This window comes from Polypterus senegalus, chromosome 12 (genome assembly GCF_016835505.1).
Source record: "Polypterus senegalus isolate Bchr_013 chromosome 12, ASM1683550v1, whole genome shotgun sequence".
NCBI lineage: Eukaryota > Metazoa > Chordata > Cladistia > Polypteriformes > Polypteridae > Polypterus > Polypterus senegalus.
In genome coordinates, this window is record NC_053165.1 from 44792658 (window position 1) to 44809167 (window position 16510).

The 16510-nt window shown below is 39.2% G+C and overlaps 1 protein-coding gene across 4 annotated transcripts in view; it reads left to right on the top strand.

Moving 5' to 3' along the window:
• The first annotated feature begins 2796 nt into the window (after positions 1-2796).
• Positions 2797-16510, top strand: part of kbtbd12 (kelch repeat and BTB (POZ) domain containing 12) — an 82754-nt gene continuing 69040 nt past the window's right edge. For all 4 annotated transcript variants that reach the window (XM_039771023.1, XM_039771026.1, XM_039771025.1 and 1 more), the window contains exons 1-3: positions 2797-2891; positions 12823-13966; positions 15345-15615. In XM_039771023.1, the coding sequence (XP_039626957.1) occupies positions 12912-13966; positions 15345-15615 (1326 nt within the window). In that variant the 5' untranslated portion in view covers positions 2797-2891; positions 12823-12911. The remainder of the gene's footprint in view (positions 2892-12822; positions 13967-15344; positions 15616-16510) is intronic.

Consider the following 16510-nt stretch of genomic DNA (forward strand, 5'->3'; position numbering starts at 1 on the left):
TGGACATCCAGTATATTAAGGATAGCCACTGGGCACCACCCTCGGGAAGTGAACAAATCAGCGCAGGCTGACAGGTGCACCTCTTGCCGCTCTGCCGCAGCTGCTCAGCGTCGCCAGTCGTTCTCACAGATCCGCAGTTGAACTGTTCAGCACAATGACCGAGATACTTAAACTCTTCTACCTCCTCTGAAGAGAGCAACACACTATTTTCCAGGGAAGGATTCAGAGTTAGCAATTCTCATCTCGATGGCTTCATGACCCCTGAGTGATTACAGTCTCCTGAGGAAACAACAAAATCATGAACAGCAGAGGTGGAACACGGAATACATACACTCTTCATATCTTCAGGATCAGTAGGATAAGAGACATACTCTTGATGAAATTCTGAACTCACATTGAATGTGAGAATATCAATTCCCAGCCTTCTCTTAAAAATGTTATCAAACAGCCAAGTCTTTAAGTTATTTGTCACAATTTAACTGAGACCATCCAAAAGTTACTCCTCAATGACTTTGCCTGACTGCAGGTCTTTAGTTCCACTACTGCTGCACTTGTCACCTTCTTGGCTTGCCAACCCCATTAGGCATACACAGGAATCCATCTTATGACATTGCATCCAAGACTTCATTCTTAAATGTGACAGGTTCCTTTGGCATATGCATCTACAAACAGGCCATAGGATTACTTCAATGACAGCAGCCTGATGTAAAAGTGAAGACTATAAACATCATCTATTTAAACTCCATCTCCTTGAGGATCATCTGCCAAGGTGCAGAGGACTCTCCTACGAAGATGAGAGTTGTACTAATCTTAAGCAGAGTCACCCATAAGTACTCTTACTACTCATTTTGATCTCATGAGTCTATAAAGTATCTATCTATCTATCTATCTATCTATCTATCTATCTATCTATCTATCTATCTATCTATCTATCTATCTATCTATCTATCTATCTATCTATCTATCTATCTATCTATCTATTCACCTGATGTTGCAATGATCTAGGTCAGCTGAAAAACAAGATCAACAAGGAACCACACAGCCTAGTAAAGAACCATAAAGTACCATTAAAGAACCAGCATTTTTAAGAGTATGGAACAGTGCATCATGTTAGACGATAAGAAGAAGAATCCTTAGGACATGCAAGCCCATGTTAGAAGTGTTAAATAGATGTTTTATGAAAAGATAGATAGATAGATAGATAGATAGATAGATAGATAGATAGATAGAAATGAAAGGCACTATATATTAGACAGACTGACAGACAGACAGAGAAATATTTACAGTATTTATCTTTAGTAACTTCAAAATATCATTTGCTTGTTTCTTAATTTAGTATTCTTGTTAGTCCCCCATTTGCTGGTAATAATTTGATATTTAAAAAAAATCTACATTTATTTGCTTAGCAGATGCTTTTTTTCCAAATCTACTTACAATAGAGATCACCATAATTGAATAAGCATCAGTCTTGGGTACTGTTTGGGGACAAGTCTTACAGGGCAAATTTACAAAATTGATAACTGATTTATATTTCTGAGTATAGATTGTAATAATTAAATATATGTAAACAAATGGCATACACTAGTCCAGAGGTTTTTAACCTGAGGTCCGTGCATCCTTAGGGGGTCCATGGATGGGTTTCAGGGGGTCCCGTGAGGGTCAGATAAAAATTAACATTTATATTCACTATAGAGTTGGGTACTGTTAATTTATAGTAAATGTAATAGTAGTAGTAGTAATGGTAGTAGAAAACATAGTAGTAGCAGATCTGTTTTAATTTGCACAAGAGAATTGGTTCGCTTTCCGGGTCCTCCCTGCGTGGAGTTTGCATGTTCTCCTCGTGTCTGCGTGGGTTTCCTCCAGGCGCTCCGGTTTCCTCCCACAATACAAAGACATGCAGGTTAGGTGGATTGGCAATTCTTAATTGGCCCTAGTTTGTGTGTGTCCTGTGGTGGGTTGGCACCCTGCCCAGGATTGGTTCGTGTCCTGTGTTGGCTGGGATTGGCTCCAGCAGACCCCCATGAGCCTGTATTTGGATTCAGCGGGTTAGTAAATGGATGGATGGAATTGTATTTCATAATTTTAATGAGTGGCCATTACTTTTTGCATAAAAAAGAGGTGTTTTTTTTAGATTGTTTATTTTAAAGTTTATCAAAACTTTGTGTGTGTTATATATGTATGAGACAATCAAATCTCGATAAATAAACCACATTATATTCATTGCATGCAAAGCTGTGTTTATGTGAATATTTCCGGGAAAGAGGAAGACCATAGCTTTAATCAGATTCTTAAATGGGTCCGTGACTTAAAAAAGGTTAAAAATCACTGCACTAGTTAATGCTGTCCTGATTCCCCAGGTCCTTTCCTAACTGACTCTTACAAATAAAATTCAAGCTTCGGGACAGATGCGGCTCACCAAATCCTGCTTTTAAGGCAATATTATTCCTAAAAATATATGATCAAATGAAATAAATGCAGAGCAGGGTCACTATTAGCACACTATTTGCCAGGTGTTAATGTACGTTTGCCTTGTAACGGGGTGGCGTCCAGTCCGGGTGTGATTTCTTGTCTTGCGTGTAACTCGTTCAGAAGAGGATATCCTCTGACTGCAAACAACCAAACTCTTTAACAAGCAGGTTCATAAATCTAGTCGAAGGATTACTACATCTCGCGTACTTACTAGCCTTTAAACCTGACCCGTGGTGCATTGCGTCAGTTTGCCCTGTGTTTTTAGACACTAAAAGCGGCCCTAGATGTCACGTGTCGCGATCTATTTTAAACTGAAGGGCACGGAGTGCTTGACAGACTCACTCGACTGGTGGCAAGTGAGAGCAATCCGGCTGAGAAATCCTGACCTCCTCCTCTGATCTGGCGAGAATAAATCGAAGAAGGTCAGTCGATCTGTTTGTTTGTGCATTTTATGTATATGACAAGAAAGCTTAAAGGCACATGCTTTAAGTAGGCTATCCAGAATTTAAATGTACAGACATATTATACAAGTGTAGCTCCCGAAGACCATTACTTTGGTAATATTTGGCATATGAGGTGCTGATTCATCCGCATGCTCATCACTGAGTTGACTCAGTTAAATGTCTTCAAGGTAGTTTAGATTTGTTTCAGATAAAAGCCAAAATTAAAAGTGGACACAAGTCCTCACGTGAGCATGATACACACCGAGGGGATACATTTTAATATTAATATATGTAGTCTTATCATTTTTGATAAATTAGTTGAATAGAATTGGCGTGCTTGTTGGGCTGAATAGTCTGTTCTTGTCACACTTGTTTTTGTGTTCCTCATGATGGACATTCCAGTTTGTAAAACTGCTTTAAACTGGCTAATTTACTCATGGAATCTGGAACTACAAAAAACTTTAAAAAGAGGTATGTTTAAAACAGTGTTATGGATATGTATGCAGTGTATATTATACACACATACACAGTAAGACATACAAAAAAGAATTTCACATCACTCTGCACACCTGATAATAATGACCCTATAAATCTCTATACATTATATGCATTTATCCATTCTCAAACCCACCTAATCTGTTTTATGGTTTCTTGGAAACAAAAAGTTCTAGGTGCACTTTCTGGGTGGTTGTGCCAGTTAGACTACAATGGACCAAAGACTTATTTGTGCCCTATAACCCGGAAGTTCGTCAAAGGAAGAGCAATGGGCTTCCGGGGTGAAGAAAAGAACTGTTTACCTGACCCAGAAGTGATACAGGATCACATGGACTGGGGATTGGGAACATTTGCAGGTCATGGAATATAAAAGGACTGTGGGAGCTCCCAGACGGCGAGCTGAGCTGGGTGGTAGGAGGGCAACGCGTCTGGGAGTGGAGGATTGATTTATTATTGTTATTGTATTGATTAATGAATAGTGTAGAGTGGAGGGTGCTTAGTGCACATTATTATAATAAAAATAATTATTGTGGCACTTTTACCTGGTGTTTGGCGTGGTACCTCAGGGTTCAAGGGAGCAATAGCGCCCCCTACTGCTACACTGTCTATGAAGTTCAAGGCTTAATGAGCTAATCCAACCAATTTGGTGTTGCAAGTAGTCAGTATTGAGCAGTTACATGCATTCAAATCAGCAAAATTACAAGGGTATCCAAATTTTTGCACCGCCAGTTTTTCACATTTGATTTAATTTCATACAACTAAATACTACTTCACTAAAAATCTTTGCTTGGAAATCACCCCAGTACTCAGATGTTCCTATGAAATGAAAGACATACCACTGTTATCTTTCTGGTTGAAAGGAGAGTAAATTATTATGCAGGCTGAGAGGGGTTTCCTAAACTTTTCATATTACTATATATATATATATATATATATATATATATATATATATATATATATATATATATATATATATATATATATTGTGGAGCCGACCCAGGCACAGACAGGCGGACATATTGATTTTTACCACCACACGTTTATTTACACTATAAATATTTACAAATATCAAGTCCAGTGCACAAACCCCAACTCAGTCCTGGCCTCACAATGCCTTTCTTCAGGCCGCCTCCACTCTCCTCTCGTGCCTTGTCCTTCTTCCACTCGACTCCAGCCTCGAATGAAGGGAGACAGCCCCTTTTATTCTCTCCTGGATGAGCTCCTGGTGGCTCCCGGCATTCCCTTGTTGGCCACGCCCCAGAGTGGCGGAAGTGCCAACTATTCTCCCGGCAGCTCTCCGGGTGTCCTTCCTAATCTTCCCCCCAGCATTTCCTGTTGTGGCGGAAGTGCTGAGGGAACAGGTCCCCAAGGCATTGGGGCGCCTCCTGGCGGTGACCACGGGCCCCTTCAGGGTGGGGCTTCCATGCCCTTAACCCGTGGCCCCCAAAGCAACCAGGATGGCGGCTCCCACGTGATCCAGGGTGGGCGCAGACCCACATTCCGGTCCCTCACGGCGTCCCGGCATGGTCGTTGCCCCTGGCACCCCTGACAATATATATATATACTAGCAAAATACCCGCGCTTCGCAGTGAGAAGTAGTGTGTTAAAGAAGCAATGAAAAAGAAAAGGAAACATTTTGAAAATAACGTAACATGATTGTCAATGTAATTGTTTTGTCACTGTTGTGAGTGATGAGTGTTGCTGTCATATATATATATATATATAAATATAAATATATATATATTTACACACACACACAAACATATATATACATATCTATACATATACACATATATATACACACACACATATATACATACATATATATATATCTACATATATACACATACATATACATACACACATACATACATACATACACATATATACACACAAATACATATATATATATACATACACTCACACATATATAAACATATATATACATATACATACATATCTACATATATACACACACAGCTATTTTGTATCAGTGCAATACACTGCTTGTTAAAATGGATAACTCCCGCTCTTACGTGCAAGTCTTCGTGGATATTATGAACTATCGTATTTGTTCAAGTTCTATTTAAATTTTAAATAGAAGGAATTTTTATTTAGTCGACAGAAATATCTTTGGTAGGAATGGTAAAACAGACAGGAATATTATTCCTGAATAAATCAACTCAAACCTTAAACAACTTATAATATTTTGCTCTCCATAAAAATATATCCTGTCTAAATTATACAAGTTAGAAATAAAGTAAACGTTAAAAGAACAAACATTCAAATTTCTTTACTCTTATGTAATTTTATATTTTATAAAAATAAACTTAGATTTTAAATATCCCAAAAGATTTTGCTCTCCATAAAAATATATCCTGTCAAAATTATACAAATTCAAATATGAACATGCTGCATAACAAAACCTAGAAATATAAATAAAATGTGTTCTTTTCAGCAATAACAAATCAAATCATTCAGTTGTCTTTGCTCATATGTCATTTTAGAGCTGGACGCCTGGCATCTTTTTTTGGCAACAGGTTCGTTTCTGTTTGCTGTGAGGTTCTGTGTTGTGGAGATTCTCAGGATGGATTGCAGGTGCTCATCAGTGAGGCGAGTCCTGTGTGCTGTTTTGTTAGTCTTTATCACTGAGAAGAGCTTCTCACACAGATATGTGCTACCAAACATGCACAAGGTTCGAGCCGCATGTAGACGGACTTTTTTTGTTCTTCAAAGTCACCAAAGCGCCGTGCAAACTCAGTGCGCTCAGTTTATCAGCAAAGTGCGTATTTGGGAACACCGTAGTGACGACTTGGTTTAACATTACTTGGTAATAGGGAAAGTGGGGCAAGTGGTTGTGTCTCCCATAAAAGCAGCCTCAATTGAAATCACTTTGTGATTGTGCACGGGTAAAACGTCCACTGAAGTGTCAGATTCTTATTTAATTCTTCTGCTTTCTGTATCTTCTGCATTGCATTCAGGTCTTTCAGGTTACCCTGATGTTTTGTTTTATAGTGCCGTCTTAGATTAAATTCTGTAATTACAGCCACATTAGTTCCACAAATGAGACACACGGGTTCAGTAAACATATACTCAGCCTCCCATCGGTTTTTAAAGGCACTATTTTCAGAATCAACTTTTCTCTTCAGCATCGTGTGAGCTAGCTTCGCAATAACTTGCAGCATCATAAGCTAGACTTGATTAACGCGGTAAGTGTTCGGCAAGGCAGCTGAAGCGCTGCATTATGGGATCTGTAGTTTATTGTGTTACCAGCGCTTCATATACCCGGGCTTTAATAACAATAATACAGTATATAAAATGATCTCGGGCGGATATAATTACGCTGGCTGGATGTGGCCCATGCCCTTGAGTTTGACACATATGGACTAAATAGAACTTGAAAAGATATATTTTTTCAAATGTGATCGCAATTCAGATAGAGTTGACGCGACTACAGCCTGCATGCCTCAATAAGTCATCCTCCCTCGCTCTTACTTTTTTACCGTTCATCTAATGAATACACTGAGTATGGCTTTACCAAAACAATCATTGATGGCGAATAAAGTATCCATTATTCGAGTATGTAGATCGGTATATATATATATATATATATATATATATATATATATACATATATATATATATATATATATATATATATATATATATATATATATATATATATATATATATATATATATACATATATATACATATATATATACCCGCATATCACAGCGGAGAAGTAGTGTGTTAAAAAAGCTAGAAAAAGAAAAGGGAACATTTTAAAAATAACGTACATGACTGTCAATATACAGTATTTGTTTTGTGAGTGTTACTGAGTGTTGCTGTCATCAAGGATTTGATTATCATTATTTCTTTCAATCAGGTTCGTATTTGTAGGATGTGTTGTGTTCAAGTTACATTCCGTGTTTGTCAATCGTTGTAAAGATGACAGGTTTCATTCATCGATTCGTTTCTTACTGCATCAATAAACAGCTCGTCTTCTTCTTTATCTGAGACCTGACACACTGCATGCACGGGTTTTTTTTACACTGTCTTCCTTTAGCGGGACATTGACTTTTTCCAACGTGTGCTTTGTTTCCGCAGTAGTTGGATTTATGAATATGCTTATATGTATCAGACACTTCATATTTTTTGCTGCCTTTTCAACTGTGTAATTCGGTTTTTGTTCAGCGCTCTTTGGAACTGTTGCTTTTTATCTGTGCACTGCGTCAGTTCACGTGAGCCGCTCGGTGTACATGCATCGAACTTCCCCAGTTGTGCTGGTGCCAACTCGTGCTATGTCCATGGCTGTATTTAATGTTACCTTAGTCCTGGCACTTAAAACTTTCTCTCGCAGTTTCGCTGAGTTTGTGTCAAACACCACGCTGACCATCTCATCTTCCTCTCCATGAGCACAGTCCTTCACCCGTGAATATTTAGTGGGAGTTTGCTATTGGATTGCCGCTGACGGACGGCCTTATATGGGCAGGCACTAAATTACAAACGCCAGCGGCAGCCTGTCTATGAACTTAATTTAAAGTGTAGGTTTACATCGTGCTTTCTTTCCGAGGTAGCAGCACTCATGAATATGGTAGTATATGTCACTCGCTCGCTTCTTATTGTTTCGCTGCCTTCTCAATTATATAATGCATGTTTTCTTCAGCGCTTTTTTGAGGTGTTCCTGATTTTCTATGTGCTGCGTGATTATGTGGGAGGCGTGAAGATGTCACACGAAACTCCGCCCCCACGGCGTTGAAGTTCATCTCCATTACAGTAAATGGAGAAAAACTGCTTCCAGTTATGACCATTACGCGAAGAATTTCGATATAAAACCTGCCCAACTTTTGTAAGGAAGCTGTAAGGAATGAACCTGCCAAATTTCAGCCTTCCACCCACACGGGAAGTTGGAGAATTAGTGATGAGTCAGTGAGTGAGGGCTTTGCCTTTTATTAGTATAGATATATATATATATATATAGCCACACATCTTCCCATAGGGCTACTTTTAAGGCCCTGTTAAGGTGAGCCATTCCCCCGTGGGGTGAGAGGGTGCACTGTCACTGCCCACCACCAGCTTTCTGCCTGCAGCTCCAAAGATCAAATATTGGAGGATCCGTAACCACACCCACACTGGGTGTTAGAAGCCACGCCCCTTTCTGGATGGTCAGTAAATATTCAGCCCATTATGTGAAAGCAGGCGTCCATTGAGAGTTTTGGCTAGGAGAGACATACAGCTACTTTACTGAGTATTACCTTAGAAGAATATGGCTGTGACCAATGTTTTTTGGTTTAAAAATGGTATTTTCTTTTGCAATTAGTGGGGTATTGCTGGGCTGGTACTCCAACACCTGTGCACCTGTCCAACTCATTCCTGAGAGCATCTTTTAATCAGCTACAGAATAGATATAAATATGTATAAGTAGTTTCTTTCTAGATTTTTCTATCTAGCTATATACTGTACATAAAGTATTTCCCCACATATTTTTGAAGTTTTGGATAGAAATTGGTACCTTTTTGCATTAAGATACCATTAAATTCTTTACAAATACAGCCAACACCATGACTAGTGTTTACTAATGGCTATTACTGCTTGAAATTACTGATTTTAAATTTATTATTCACACATGGCTGCAAAGCCCCATTTTCAGAAGACATTTCTTCAGGTTCCTAATGGTAAACTCTCTTAACTCATCCTTAATTAGTCATGTTTAAATGTTAACCAGTTATTAGAAAAACCTTTGCAACTGCATTAGCATCACTGAAACCTGTTATCCTTCTCAATAAAACCATTAAACTGCTTAAAGTTTGGTTCTAGCTTTAAAATGGCCAAAACAAAACATCTTACTCAAGAAAGACGTCATTCTATTTTTTTTTCCAGAATGAAGGTTACCTAGTGACAGATTGATGAGAAACTGAGGATTTCATAAGTAGAAAGGCGTGTATTACTCTCTTGAGAGGGGAGGGCAAAATTGTTCAACCAGAACAGAAAAAGAAGGGGAAAGCTCTGATGTGCAGCTGCACAAAAAGATAAGGACATCGGAGGCTATGGTTTGAGAAACAAAAGTCTTGCAGGTTCTCAGTTGGTTTCTTCCTTAAATGCATGTCAAATACCAATGTCATCTGCAACAGTGAAAAGGCGACTCGGAGAAGCTGACCATAATACGCTTTTCTAGGCATCTTCCATCCAATGTTTGTAGTATTTTGTCCTTTTTAACCTTTTTCTTTTATTTGCTAATTTCAGAGATTGCATTTTCTTTGAAACATTGCCTTACACGCCAGCACCTCATCTTTTCACTGTTGAATATATGAATGTATTCTCATTATATTATCAGTTATGGCGGCACGGTGGCGCAGTGGTAGCGCTGCTGCCTCGCAGTTAGGAGACTCGGGTTTCGCTTCCCGGGTCCTCCCTGCGTGGAGTTTGCATGTTCTCCCCGTGTCTGTGTGGGTTTCCTCCGGGCGCTCGGTTTCCTCCCACAATCCAAAGACATGCAGGTTAGGTGGATTGGCGATTCTAAATTGGCCTTGGTGTGTGGGTGTGTTTGTGTGTGTCCTGCGGTGGGTTGGCACCCTGCCCAGGATTGGTTCCTGCCTTGTACCCTGTGTTGGCTGGGATTGGCTCCAGCAGACCCCCATGACCCTGTGTTTGGATTCAGCGGGTTGGAAAATGGATGGATGGATTATCAGTTATTTTCTAACTGGCTTAGTCCTGAACGGAGGGGTGATGGAGCCTCTCCCTGCTAGCATAGAGTGCAAGGCAGGAACAAACCTTGGACAAGGCACCAGTCCATCACAGGGTGAACTCAGACACACACACACACACACACACACAAATTCAGTATGCATGTCTTTGGACTGTGGGAGGAAACTGGAGAACCCAGGGAAAACCAACATGGACGTGCAGGGAGGTCCTGGGATGTGAACTCTGGTCTCCTTACTGTGAGGCAGCAGCAATAGCACTGTGGCACTATGCTACCTTCCCTGTATATTCCAAAAAAAAATGTTAATTTTTTACTGTGTATTATATACTGTATGTACATATCCTCGTTAAAATGCTAAACTATTCATTTACAGGTGGTACTAATGTTCGCCTGTAATTAAAGAAGCATTTATCCATTACTTTAAAAACAATTTGGCTGATAATAATATGTTATGGACAGCTTAAATTACACTGTTCAAATGCCATAGTTATATAACTCCATTTGATTTTTGTCATTATATTCTGGGGCATCAGTAATGTTATAAGGAAAGAACAAACAAAAAAAAATTGTAGGTGATAAAGCTGTCTGACATTGCCCACCACTTGCATAACCATCAAAGACTCCAGACGCTGTTTGCGGTCACAGGTCATAAATTATGCTGCCTTCTCTGTGCTTCTTAAGTTATTGGTGTGTATACACAAAGTGAAAATTATTACTGTGGTCAATGTAAGTATATCATCTTTGGAATATCTAAATAAGAATAATATGAAAATGGAGTAGAAAATAATGCTGAGGATGTGCATACAGTATGTACAGTAATGAGCATAGATAGAGTATGAAATGATAAATGTGTGGGCAGTTCCTGCTCAGAACTGATGCTTGACGATCAAGTGTTAGAAGTGCTTGTCTACACAGAGTGCTTGCTAATTTGCATCCTCAGTGCGGACCACCTAACCTTTTTTCTTGGCTTCTCTTTAATGATTACAAAGTGTTTCTGCACAACTTGTCTCCCGGGGCTTAGCTTCTTTTTTTGGATACATTTAAGCAATTGAAGGCATGAAAAAAAAAATACTTACTGAGTGTTTCTAAGGGTAATTGCCTTTTGCCATTTCTATGTTTCTTTCAACCATTTGAGTCAGAATAAAATAGATCTAATAGAAATTCCACACAATGGTTAAAGCAGGGCTTTCTTATCTACAGTATTTGACATACAGTATACTGTAAATTTAATTCTAAATAATGGATCACAGTATTTTGAATTTTGCTCCTGGGAAAGTTTCTGGCAAAACAATAAACTGAAGCACACCTCAAAAATCAACAAAAAGGTGGCTGGATCTGCAGCTGTTTTTTGCTTTTGCTATGTAAGTCTCTGGATGTAATCATAATTGAAAGCCTGTTGTCTAAATTGAACAAATATGAATCAATACAGAGGATTTGGAAAATGTATGCATACAGGGAAGGTCTAAGATCTCCTCCACCGTGTGTTCCAACTTTATTAAACATCAGAGAAAAAGCTAGAAGTCATTGCACCAGATAGTAGACATAGGCAAGCCAACAATAACAGTGTACCCACCAGTGGTCAAGGGTCTGCTAGCATCCTGTCAGACATTAGTGGCACTTCTGTACTCCAGTGAAGGAAAATACAATCATATGGAAAATTAAGACCAAGAAACTTCAGCCCAATCACTGTGTGAATGAAGTTTGCATGTTTTCCTTGCTTCTGTGTGGGTTTTACTTCCCACTTTCCAGTGACCTGCATATTAGTTTCATAGTCGATTCTAAATTTATTTTGTGTGGGTGAGTGTGACAGTGGGCTCTGTTTAATTAAGTCCTGTCTTTTGCCCTGCTTCTGGATGAGCTCTGGCCCCGGCAACCCTGAATTGTATTAAGCAGTTTGGAAAATGTTATTTTCATTTGAGGTCTGCCGTGGTGAGGTAGTGGACTGTGCTGCTGCTTCACAGTGCCATAGTGCTAGATTCTTATCCAGCCTTTATTTTCTTTACATGTGGAGTCTGTATATTCTCCCCATTGTTTCGTTACTTTTTCACCAGGTACCCTAAAGTTTTCCTCCCATCACTCCAAAGACATTCAGGGGATTCCAAATTGGCGGTCTAGGCTACCGAACCCTGACATGGACTAGGAGTCAGTTTGGAGTTTTCTGGAGAAAGCATACATACTCTACACCGACAATGATGGGTGCAAGATTCAAGCCCAAGATGCTGGATCTGTGAGCTGTGGCACTACCCACTGCACCATTACACCACCCTGTAACATAACATAGCAATCACAAACCAAATAAGACAATTTGGGGTCTTGGGGAGCTGAAGCACAAGGCAGAAAGCTGCCCTGGATGGGATATCAATCTATTGCCGGGCCCATTTCCACACACTCTCTTACTCTCACCTTTGCAATTTAGAGAAACCAGTTACACTAACTCACACATTTTTGAGAATATGGGAGAAAAAACATTACACTTGTAGTAAAACTTAAAAAGACATGAAGATAACCTGCAATCTCCAGATAGATAATGACTGGGCATGTTAATGGAACCCAAGATGCTGAAGCCATACATTGCCCATAATACATATGTACAGTATATGACATGTAAGTTTTGTTGTAGTTTAAGTGAAATGAAATGGAACGCATTTGGAAATAGAAATCACTAGTTTGAGGAAATTCTGCTACTAATGCCATCTTGATTTCTTGTAGAATGTGAATTTCTCCATGGATTCCAGTTCCCTAAGCAGTATGTAACTTCTAATGGTGGACACCTGTCACAGACTGCAAACCAGATCACCATGGAATGCAAGGTGAAGCACAGCTTGAAATTACTGGATGAAATCAACATGATGAAGCAAATGGACCAACTCACCGATGTGGTCCTAGTGGCAGGAGGGACACGGTTTCCCTGTCATAGGATTGTCTTATCTGTATTCAGCCCATACTTTCTGGCAATGTTCACATGTGGGCTCGAGGAGTGCCGAACAAAGGAGGTACAATTAGTTGATACCTCAGCAGTGAGTTTGACGGTAATCTTAAATTTTATGTACAATTCTGAGCTGGAACTCACCAACTCCAATATCCAGGATGTTACCACGACTGCCTTTGTATTCCAGATGGAAGAAGTTTTAAAATCTTGTGAGAAGTACATGCTAGATCATATGGATGCCTCCAACTGTCTTGGCATCTACCATTTTGCCAAACAGATAGTTGCAGAGGAGATGTCACATCAGGCCAAGAAGTACCTTTATCAACATTTTGCTGAAGTCTGCTTGCAGGATGAAATATTGGAAATTGAAGTCCATCAACTGTTATCTTTGATCAGTTCTGATGACCTTAATGTTTCACGTGAAGAAAGTATCCTGGATTTAGTTTTACGGTGGGTGAATTACAGTCGGGATACTCGCTCATACCATCTGCCGCAGCTACTGAGGCAAGTTCGGCTGATTCTCGTGAACCCCACTTTCCTCAGAGAAGCCCTCAGGAGAAACACGGCCTTGTTATGTAACTCAGTGTGCTATGAAATCATTACAAGTGCGCTGGATGCCATAGACAAGAAAAATCACCTTGGCACACTACAGTTGCGGTATGGGATGGAAACAACAGCACTCCTTCTTTGCATTGGCAACAATGGCTATGGGATTAAATCTAGACATGGAAGTTTTGCAGATGCTAGCTTTTGTTATGCACCCACCACCAAAAGAACATACTTTATAACATCTCCTCGGTATGGAGAAGCCTTGGGATATGTTTGCACTGGAGTAGTGACTGAGGACAATGATATTTTGGTTGCTGGTGAGGCAGGTGCACTTAAGCTTTCAAGACAGAAGACCAAAAATGTGGAAATTTATAGGTACGTATTCAAATAGAAAACAGGGCAAAGCAAGTTTAACAATCTACAATGCCATGGTGTTTTGAATTGTTAATTTCAGGCACACAGACATAGTTTTATCATTAGATGCTGGTCTCCCTCACTTGTAGCACTAGGTTTACAGTCACAAAAAGAACAATGCAGGCCATTAACAGTCTTGAGTTGTCATAATGCTCCACATTTGCATTTCACTCATTCAGACTGCTAAAGCTATCAGGAACAGGTTTTTATTTTAATTGTTCCTTCTCAATAGGAGTAGCTGACCTGGAAAAAAAATCGGGGAAAACAAAAGTTTGGGCTGTCATTGTAGTCTCAACCCCTTATTTCATTTTTTAAAATCACTGATGTTATCATACTTTGATTTTATTATTGGCTGCATATTTCTGTCAAACCAGAAGGTGTTGTGATCAAGCCAGAGCAGAGTATAACAGGCCATCTTCAACAATCTGGCCCATTACAATGTTGTCAATCTTTAGTTAAATTTACTGAGACCACTGATGCTATCAAACATTGATTTGAAAATTAAGTGTCAATCTTTGTCAGCTCCCCCTATCATCCTCAATTCATGCAAGAACTTACAGTACTCCTTGTTCACTCCACTAGATGACTTCATACTATGGTGTTTTCTGAATTGGTTTCCAAACAGAATGACTCTTAGTAATTATTTCCTGTTGTTTCTTGACCTGCACTAACAACCACTAGGTGGTGCCAGGCGTTTTTCCATTATAAGCAAACACTCTAAAGACAATGATTGCTTCAAACATAAGCTATACCGATTTATACTTTTTATTACTGAATGTTCTCTTTTCAGCAATGTTTTACAATGTGCTGGCATCCTGTGACTTGTGCTTAAAATAAAATCAATGTCCCTCTTGCATGTTGTAAAAGGCAACTACAGGATGCTAGTGTCAGAGGAAGTATCTCGTTATAATAATTCCTGCTCCAATACCCCCAAAATTTGAGGGACAACTAGCAAACCTTAGCAAACCCAGGAAAAAAGTCATTAAACTGGAAAAAAAGTTATTTTTACAATGTGCTATAAAAAGACAGCAACCTCCACAGAATCCACTTCCCACTCCAGAAAATGTACATGTTTACTTATTTTGGATTGACAATGTGCCAGTTTCATTTTGTGTACTTAAAAGAAAACTGAACAAATAATACAAACAGTAGGAAAATGATATGTCTAGGTTGAGTAGTATGTTCTGAAAACATTAATGTAGTGCAGTAAGACTGTTCCCATTACAAGTGAAAGCATATGGAATGTTCATTTCACTAAAACTGAACATATGACATTTAAGGGGATGAATTATTATTGGATATCTTACTTTTAGTGCATATTTTTGTGTCTTTTTCATAGGTACCGTACAGAAGGTAGAGGCTGCTGGGATCATCTGTGCTCAACTGATTATAGAGAGATGTACGCCTTGGGAGCTGTGGGAAATACTTTGTACATTTTGGGAGGGCAAATGAAAATGAAGAATCAATATCTGATCACCAACTCCGTGGCCAAGTTCTCCATGGAGAAGAATCAATGGAGGACTGCCTCACCTCTGCCTGTCCCATTAGCCTGCCACTCTGTGGTGACTCTCAATAACAGACTCTACGTTTTTGGAGGATGGATGCCACAGGTGAAACAAGGCTTAGTTTGCACGTGAGTTTTGATCTAAATGGGACAAAAGAAAATGTGGTAGTCCTTAATTAGCATTATATTTCTTTACAATATAGAAAAATGGTAGAACATATTAACAAGATAAAGGAAGAAGTTAGAAACTAGGAATAACATTTACCTTACATTACAGCTCATCTATTGTGTCATACACTACAGACAGACAGATAGCTAAATCCTCTGGCTAGGAGCGATGCAGCAGGGACAAGGGCAGGGCGTAAGCCACTCATAAAAGTGCCAATGTCACCACAAACGTCCTCACAAGTGGCGCAGTGGTAGTGTTGCTGCTTTGCAGTAAGGAGACTGAAAAGTGTGGGTTCGGTTCCTCCCTGTGTGGATTGCGCTTTGAGTACTGAGAAAAGTCCTATATAAATGTAATGAATTATTTATTAAACACCCCCCGCATCACCACCAGGTATAATATTATTAAATGCGTTTTTCACATATTTTAAGGGAAACTTTGTTTTATCTAGATTAAATATAGCAAATATTTAACTTCAACTACTACTACTACTACAACTACATTTATTTATAAGGCACATTTTCATACAAACAGTAGCTCAAAGTGCTTTACATAATGAAGAACAGAAGAATAAAAGACACAGTTAGAAAATAAAATAAGTCAACATTAATTAACATAGAATAAGAGTAAGGTCCAATGGCCAGGGTGGACAGAAAAAACAAAAAACAACTCCAGACGGCTGGAGAAAAAAAATAAAATCTGCAGGGATTCCAGACCATTAGACTGCCCAGTCCCCTTTGGGCAATCTACCTAACATAAATTAAACAGTCCTCTTTGGATTTAGGGCTCTCACGGAAGGACTTGATGATGATCTTGCTAAGGTCTCAAATAAGTT